The sequence below is a fragment of the Helicoverpa zea genome, chromosome 9 (assembly GCF_022581195.2).
Source record: "Helicoverpa zea isolate HzStark_Cry1AcR chromosome 9, ilHelZeax1.1, whole genome shotgun sequence".
Lineage (NCBI taxonomy): Eukaryota > Metazoa > Arthropoda > Insecta > Lepidoptera > Noctuidae > Helicoverpa > Helicoverpa zea.
In genome coordinates this window covers 11,838,237-11,847,797 of record NC_061460.1, presented here as the reverse complement: position 1 = coordinate 11,847,797, position 9,561 = coordinate 11,838,237, and the positions used below count along the sequence as shown (strand labels likewise).

Here is a 9,561-nt window from a genome sequence, read left to right as displayed (position 1 = left end):
CAACATTTTAAGGATATTTCCATTCTTTAGCTTTTACCATCTTTTGCCTTTATTTAGACATACAACTTGAAATGTAACTTAAATATATATTGTGCAAATTCACAGTAACGCTTTAAAACACTACTTTAAAATCAGAGACTTTACAAAGAGTTTATAAAATCTGCATGTTATGCACGTAGCTTCTTCGAAGTCCTTTAGAATAGTTAAATCATTTTCGTATTTGGGTTCAAACATGTTTCAGAGATTTTTCGAAGAAATACCAAAAACATAACGTTTTCTGACAATTAACATGAATGTCATTGTCACTTTTCTCTCTTTTATTGTCACTGTCAATGTCAAGTCAATAGGCCCACGGAAGAAAAATTGAAGAAAAATGATTTTCCGGAAAAACATGTAGATCTAACAATGAATTATAAAGAAACCAACCACCTCTCCCCTTTTAATTTCCAAATGACACAAATCAATTAAAATTCATCTTGTTATTTCTATGAAGTTAATTGTTTACAAAATGAATTATCTAACTATAGACGCAGTTGCCCCACGTTAACATATTTATCCAAGAAAATGGTCTAAAAACCCTTTATTTGCTGCTACATTAGGCTAAAAACTGTAAATAATGTTTGTAAGTATAACGCTTCATTTAAAGTCCTTCAATTGACCTCATACAATAACTAAATATGACATGTTTACCTTGATTGCAGAAATTACAAAGTCTACGCTTGCTGGCCGCGAGAAAAGATAGGAATAAATTAATTCGATCCTGTACAACAAAATCTCAAGCTGAAGATGAAAAAGAGAAAGAACTACAGAGGATTGCTAAAGATGTAAGGAACTTTAGCATGTATTTATTTATTTCTTAAAAAAGGCTTGTTTCATGCCCCTAAGACTACCCACTGACCATGCTTGACTGTGTGACTTATGGGAACAGCAAACAGCTTATGGCTCCTACAACAGCTATAATTAAGTATATTATTATGCAAACCCTATGTCCCTGAAGACAGGGATAAAAAAGCACACCCAGACAATTTGTATTTGAACATGCATATGTAGGACCAGGACAGGTTTGGCTAGGGAGAGATTTGTTGATATCAAAATCTTCCAACATACTGTTACTGTTACAGCATTTTAATCGTCCCACTGCTGGGCACAGGCCTCCTCTCACACGGAGAAGGATTGAGCATTAATCACCATGCTTGCTCAATGCGGGTTGGTGATTTCAGACTATATAGTCCAGGTTTCCTCAAGATGTTTTCCTTCACCTTTTACAAACATACTGTTTTCAACAAATTATTATACATATATTTACTTTTTAATTTTTCAGGCCTCAATAGATGAACCACCAACAGCTTGCTGTCAATCAGGGTGCTCAAATTGTGTGTTCATAGTATGGGCTGAAGCAGTATCGGCTAAAGTGCAAAATGTTGGCCCAGAAGTCAGTGAAAAGATACTGAACATGGTGGAAGATCCATCAATGAAAGCCTACCTTGAAATGGAACTGAGACTACGAGGGCTTAAGAAATGATTGCAATGTCCTGTTTTTATTTTTTTATAGTAGATTTCTTACTCAGCACTGGCAGCAGCAGCACTTATAAAGCACTGGTACTCAGCTACATCCGGTTAGACTGGAAGCTGACCCCAACATAGTTGGGAAAAAGGCTCGGAAGATGACTTCTTACTCAGCTTCATTTGATTAGACTGGAAGCAAAACTCTCATTGTTGGTTGAAAGAAATTATGAATTTACTTACATATTTATACATAAGTATGGAAAAAGAAAACATGCTATGCTGACCCAAAATTAAAAGATAAGGGAGTGAGATTTCTGCCTTAAATGCCCCTTTATCTTTTCTAGAAAGAAAATATTAGAACATGTTTTAATGTAATGTGTAATCATTCATCTGTTCAAGTGAATTTCACATTGTCATAAATACGATATGAAATAGTTCTAAATGTTAGTCGTCACATTCATGTTTTTTTTGTGAAAATGTAGGGTGCCTGGTAAATAATGAGCTGTCTGAAAATTTGGGCAAAGCTCAAAGTTTGTAACAGCTGATAAGTTATTGTGATGAAACTCATGAATATAAATAAATTTTTTTTGGGGAAAAATTTTATAATCAAGGGTAGAATCACGTGTTCAAGTATCCGTCACTAGCTAACAGTGACAATAAATCATCCTCCAAGCCATTTTCCCAACTATGTTGGGGTCGGCTTCCAGTCTAACCGGATGTAGCTGAGTACCAGTACTTTACAAGGAGCGACTGCCCTATCTGACCTCCTCAACGCAATTACCTGGGCAACCCTTACCCCCTGGTTAGACCCTTGGTTAACAGTCATAATAAGTATATATTTTTAAAGATTTTGATTATGTATAACAAGTATTGTGATAGAACAGATTTATTATTTTGTTATTATTGTTTACTTTTTAAAAGACTTCATTATTATTTTGTTTTATGAAGTTCAGTTCCATCATAGTACAAAACACAGTATTCATTACATTCTCATGTTTAGATTAAGTCTAGAATTTTTTAAATATATATTTTGTTATAATTTAATACTAGCAAGTTTTTGTCATCTCATGTTATGCTGGAACCTTCCTTCGAGAGAATATTCTCTAAGTTTGTACTTTCTAAGTATATCTTGAACATCAATGGCTTATAAAAAGGTGAAGGAAAACATCTTGAGCGAACCTTGACTAAAGTCTGTAATCACCAACCTGCATTGAGCAAGCGTGGTGATGAACGCTCAATCCTTCTCCGTGTGAGAGGAGGCCTGTGCCCAGCAGTGGGACGATCAAAAGGCTTAACAATAAGTTCCTTGACTTAGTTCCTTCGAGAATGCAGGCTGGCCTTATTCCAGTCTCAGGTCTTTTATTTTTTTTATCTGTGTAGCCACGTTACCCATAAATGACTTACCTTTTAGGTTCTACATTTATATTCTAATTGAATTTTTTTTTTCAAACACCTTCCAAAATGTCCCCAAGTTTATGTTACAGACATTATGCATTAAATTAAATTTGCCTGCCTTCAATCAGCATTATATGTATTATGTACTTTCTTATGAAAGTACACACCATAAGAGAGTACATAAGAGGAATACATAGGAGAGATCATAAGAGACTACATAAGTGAGATCATAAGAGAGTACATAAGAGAGTACATAAGAGGAGTACATAAGAGAGTACATAAGGGAGATCATAAGAGAGTACATAAGAGGAGTACATAAGGGAGATCATAAGAGAGTACGTAAGGGAGATCATAAGAGAGTACATAAGAGGAGTACATAAGAGAGTGTATAAGAGAGTACATAAGGGAGATCTTAAGAGAGTACATAAGAGGAGTGCATAAGAGAGTACATAAGTGAGTGCATAAGAGAGTACATAAGAGAGTATATAAGTGAGTACATAAGGGAGATAATAAGAGAGTACATAAGAGGAGTACATAAGAGAGTTCATAAGGGAGATGATAAGAGAGTACATAAGTGAGTAGATAAGAGGAGCACAGAAGGAGTACATAAGGGAGATCATAAGAGAGTACATAAGAGAGTACATAAGAGAGTACATAAGAGAGTGCATAAGAGAGTACATAAGAGGAGTACATGAGAGAGTTCATAAGAGAGTACATAAGTGAGTACATAAGAGAGTACATAAGTTAGATCATAAGAGAGTACATAAGTGAGTGCACAAGAGAGTACATAAGAGAGTGCATAAGAGAGTATATAAGGGAGTACATAAGGGAGATCATAAGAGAGTACATAAGGGAGATCATAAGAGAGTACATAAGGGAGATCATAAGAGAGTACATAAGAGAGTACATAAGGGAGATCATAAGAGAGTACATAAGTGAGTACATAAGGGAGATCATAAAAGAGTACATAAGAGAGTACATAAGTGAGTGCACAAGAGAGTACATAAGAGAGTGCATAAGAGAGTATATAAGGGAGTACATAAGGGAGATCATAAGAGAGTACATAAGGGAGATCATAAGAGAGTACATAAGGGAGATCATAAGAGAGTACATCAGAGAGTACATAAGAGGAGTACATAAGAGAGTACATAAGAGGAGTACATAAGAGGGTACATAATGGAGATCATAAGAGAGTACATAAGAGAGTACATAAGGGAGATCATAAGAGAGTGCATAAGAGGAGTGCATAAGAGGAGTACATAAGAGAGTACATAAGTGAGTGCACAAGAGAGTACATAAGAGAGTGCATAAGAGAGTATATAAGGGAGTACATAAGGGAGATCATAAGAGAGTACATAAGGGAGATCATAAGAGAGTACATAAGGGAGATCATAAGAGAGTACATAAGGGAGATCATAAGAGAGTACATAAGGGAGTGCATAAGAGAGTATATAAGTGAGTACATAAGGGAGATCATGAGAGAGTACATAAGTGAGTGCATAAGGGAGATCATAAGAGAGTACATAAGAGGTGTACATAAGTGAGTGCATAAGAGTACATAAGAGGGTACATAAGAGAGATCATAAGAGAGTACATAAGAGAGTACATAAGAGGAGTACATAAGAGAGTACATAAGAGGAGTACATAAGAGGAGTACATAAGTGAGTACATAAGAGAGTACATAAGTGAGAGCATAAGGGAGATCATAAGAGAGTACATAAGGGAGATCATAAGAGAGTACATAAGAGAGATCATAAGAGAGTACATAAGGGAGATCATAAGAGGGTACATAAGAGGAGTACATAAGAGAGTACATAAGAGGAGTACATAAGAGGGTACATAATGGAGATCATCAGAGAGTACATAAGAGAGTACATAAGAGAGATCATAAGAGAGTACATAAGAGAGATCATAAGAGAGTACATAAGGGAGATCATAAGGGAGTACATAAGAGAGTACATATGAGGAGTACATAAGAGAGTACATAAGGGAGATCATAAGAGAGTACATAAGAGAGTACATAAGAGGAGTACATAAGAGAGTACATAAGTGAGTGCATAAGAGAGTATATAAGAGAGTGCATAAGAGAGTATATAAGTGAGTACATAAGGGAGATCATAAGAGAGTACATAAGGGAGATCATAAGAGAGTACATAAGAGGAGTGCATAAGAGGAGTACATAAGAGAGTGCATAAGGGAGATGATAAGAGAGTACATAAGTGAGTACATAAGAGGAGTACATAAGAGGGTACATAATGGAGATCATCAGAGAGTACATAAGAGAGTACATAAGAGAGATCATAAGAGAGTACATAAGAGAGATCATAAGAGAGTTCATAAGGGAGATGATAAGAGAGTACATAAGTGAGAAGATAAGAGGAGCACAGAAGGAGTACATAAGGGAGATCATAAGAGAGTACATAAGAGAGTACATAAGAGAGTACATAAGAGAGTGCATAAGAGAGTACATAAGAGGAGTACATGAGAGAGTTCATAAGGGAGATCATAAGAGAGTACATAAGTGAGTGCACAAGAGAGTACATAAGAGAGTGCATAAGAGAGTATATAAGGGAGTACATAAGGGAGATCATAAGAGAGTACATAAGGGAGATCATAAGAGAGTACATAAGAGAGTACATAAGGGAGATCATAAGAGAGTACATAAGTGAGTACATAAGGGAGATCATAAAAGAGTACATAAGGGAGATCATATGAGAGTACATAAGTGAGAGCATAAGGGAGATCATAAGAGAGTACATAAGGGAGATCATAAGAGAGTACATAAGAGAGTATATAAGAGAGATCATAAGAGAGTACATAAGGGAGATCATAAGAGGGTACATAAGAGGAGTACATAAGAGAGTACATAAGAGAGTACATAAGAGGAGTACATAAGAGGGTACATAATGGAGATCATCAGAGAGTACATAAGAGAGTACATAAGAGAGATCATAAGAGAGTACATAAGAGAGATCATAAGAGAGTACATAAGGGAGATCATAAGGGAGTACATAAGAGAGTACATATGAGGAGTACATAAGAGAGTACATAAGGGAGATCATAAGAGAGTACATAAGAGAGTACATAAGAGGAGTACATAAGAGAGTACATAAGTGAGTGCATAAGAGAGTATATAAGAGAGTGCATAAGAGAGTATATAAGTGAGTACATAAGGGAGATCATAAGAGAGTACATAAGGGAGATCATAAGAGAGTACATAAGAGGAGTGCATAAGAGGAGTACATAAGAGAGTGCATAAGGGAGATGATAAGAGAGTACATAAGTGAGTACATAAGAGGAGTACATAAGAGGGTACATAATGGAGATCATCAGAGAGTACATAAGAGAGTACATAAGAGAGATCATAAGAGAGTACATAAGAGATCATAAGAGAGTTCATAAGGGAGATGATAAGAGAGTACATAAGTGAGTAGATAAGAGGAGCACAGAAGGAGTACATAAGGGAGATCATAAGAGAGTACATAAGAGAGTACATAAGAGAGTGCATAAGAGAGTACATAAGAGGAGTACATGAGAGAGTTCATAAGGGATATCATAAGAGAGTACATAAGTGAGTACATAAGAGAGTACATAAGTTAGATCATAAGAGAGTACATAAGTGAGTGCACAAGAGAGTACATAAGAGAGTGCATAAGAGAGTATATAAGGGAGTACATAAGGGAGATCATAAGAGAGTACATAAGGGAGATCATAAGAGTACATAAGGGAGATCATAAGAGAGTACATAAGAGAGTACATAAGGGAGATCATAAGAGAGTACATAAGTGAGTACATAAGGGAGATCATAAAAGAGTACATAAGAGAGTACATAAGTGAGTGCACAAGAGAGTACATAAGAGAGTGCATAAGAGAGTATATAAGGGAGTACATAAGGGAGATCATAAGAGAGTACATAAGGGAGATCATAAGAGAGTACATAAGGGAGATCATAAGAGAGTACATAAGAGAGTACATCAGAGAGTACATAAGAGGAGTACATAAGAGAGTACATAAGAGGAGTACATAAGAGGGTACATAATGGAGATCATAAGAGAGTACATAAGAGAGTACATAAGGGAGATCATAAGAGAGTGCATAAGAGGAGTGCATAAGAGGAGTACATAAGAGAGTACATAAGTGAGTGCACAAGAGAGTACATAAGAGAGTGCATAAGAGAGTATATAAGGGAGTACATAAGGGAGATCATAAGAGAGTACATAAGGGAGATCATAAGAGAGTACATAAGGGAGATCATAAGAGAGTACATAAGAGAGTACATCAGAGAGTACATAAGAGGAGTACATAAGAGAGTACATAAGAGGAGTACATAAGAGGGTACATAATGGAGATCATAAGAGAGTACATAAGAGAGTACATAAGGGAGATCATAAGAGAGTGCATATGAGGAGTGCATAAGAGGAGTACATAAGAGAGTACATAAGAGAGTGCATAAGAGAGTATATAAGTGAGTACATAAGGGAGATCATAAGAGAGTACATAAGGGAGATCATAAGAGAGTACATAAGAGAGATCATAACAGAGTACATAAGGGAGATCATAAGAGAGTGCATAAGAGGAGTGCATAAGAGGAGTACATAAGAGAGTACATAAGTGAGTGCATAAGAGAGTAAATAAGAGAGTGCATAAGAGAGTATATAAGTGAATACATAAGGGAGATCATAAGAGAGTACATAAGGGAGATCATAAGAGAGTACATAAGGGAGTGCATAAGAGAGTATATAAGTGAGTACATAAGGGAGATCATAAGAGAGTACATAAGAGGTGTACATAAGTGAGTGCATAAGAGTACATAAGAGGGTACATAAGAGAGATCATAAGAGAGTACATAAGAGAGTACATAAGAGGAGTACATAAGAGAGTACATAAGAGGAGTACATAAGTGAGTACATAAGAGAGTACATAAGTGAGAGCATAAGGGAGATCATAAGAGAGTACATAAGGGAGATCATAAGAGAGTACATAAGAGATTATATAAGAGAGATCATAAGAGAGTACATAAGGGAGATCATAAGAGGGTACATAAGAGGAGTACATAAGAGAGTACATAAGAGAGTACATAAGAGGAGTACATAAGAGGGTACATAATGGAGATCATCAGAGAGTACATAAGAGAGTACATAAGAGAGATCATAAGAGAGTACATAAGAGAGATCATAAGAGAGTACATAAGGGAGATCATAAGGGAGTACATAAGAGAGTACATATGAGGAGTACATAAGAGAGTACATAAGGGAGATCATAAGAGAGTACATAAGAGAGTACATAAGAGAGTACATAAGTGAGTGAATAAGAGAGTATATAAGAGAGTGCATAAGAGAGTATATAAGTGAGTACATAAGGGAGATCATAAGAGAGTACATAAGGGAGATCATAAGAGAGTACATAAGAGGAGTGCATAAGAGGAGTACATAAGAGAGTGCATAAGGGAGATGATAAGAGAGTACATAAGTGAGTACATAAGAGGGTACATAATGGAGATCATCAGAGAGTACATAAGAGAGATCATAAGAGAGTACATAAGAGAGATCATAAGAGAGTACATAAGGGAGATCATAAGGGAGTACATAAGAGAGTACATATGAGGAGTACATAATAGAGTACATAAGGGAGATCATAAGAGAGTACATAAGAGAGTACATAAGAGGAGTACATAAGAGAGTACATAAGTGAGTGCATAAGAGAGTATATAAGAGAGTGCATAAGAGAGTATATAAGTGAGTACATAAGGGAGATCATAAGAGAGTACATAAGGGAGATCATAAGAGAGTACATAAGAGGAGTGCATAAGAGGAGTACATAAGAGAGTGCATAAGGGAGATGATAAGAGAGTACATAAGTGAGTACATAAGAGGAGTACATAAGTGAGTATATAAGAGAGTTCATAAGGGAGATAAGAGAGTACATATGTGAGTACATAAGAGGAGTACATAAGAGAGTACATAAGTGAGGACATAAGGGAGATCATAAGAGAGTACATAAGAGAGTACATAAGTGAGTACATAAGGGAGATCATAAGAGAGTACATAAGAGAGTATATAAGAGGAGTACATAAGAGAGTACATAAGTGAGAACATAAGGGAGATCATAAGAGAGTACATAAGTGAGTACATAAGGGAGATCATAAGAGAGTACATAAGAGAGTACATAAGGGAGATCATAAGAGAGTACATAAGAGGAGTACATAAAAGCGTGCATAAGGGAGTAGGTATATTAGGGTACATAAGAGAGTACCTACACAAGTGAATATATAGGAGAGCACATAAGGGTGTACGTAAGAGAGTTCAAAAGTGTGTACATAATGTACTCTCTTATGTACTCCCCTTATGTACTCTCGGTAAATTGAAATTGAAGGAAAGCAACGTAGGTGGCTCTAGCTCCCATCTTAGGCTAGGCTTTGGTAGAACCTAACTATCTACATATTTATTATCTGTGCTATGCGGCTGTTTCTAAGCCACGTTAATTTATCCTTCTAAATTATAATTCAGACTTCAAAGCTTTCGTTAGGCACATCTTCAAGTAACTTTGAACTTTATCTACCGTGTTTATTGTAGCGTGAATGTCATAATTAATCTTATAGGAGTCATAGCGACGCCCTTTAGAGGTCAAATAACAAACAACAATGTTTTTAAAGCAGGTAGG

At 36.0% G+C, this 9,561-nt stretch overlaps 1 protein-coding gene across 1 annotated transcript; it reads left to right on the top strand.

Moving 5' to 3' along the window:
• Positions 1-306: 306 nt before the first annotated feature.
• LOC124632898 (oxidoreductase-like domain-containing protein 1) lies at positions 307-2,550 on the top strand. The gene is made up of 3 exons (XM_047167908.1): positions 307-622; positions 702-824; positions 1,322-2,550. The coding sequence occupies exons 1-3, from the start codon at positions 617-619 to the stop codon at positions 1,520-1,522; spliced, it is 330 nt and encodes a 109-aa protein (XP_047023864.1). The 5' UTR covers positions 307-616; the 3' UTR covers positions 1,523-2,550.
• Positions 2,551-9,561: the final 7,011 nt, after the last annotated feature.

Coding starts and splice junctions, on each gene's coding strand:
- LOC124632898 (XM_047167908.1), top strand. Junction 825..1,321: donor TACAGAGGATTGCTAAAGAT/GTAAGGAACTTT, acceptor TTAATTTTTCAG/GCCTCAATAGATGAACCACC.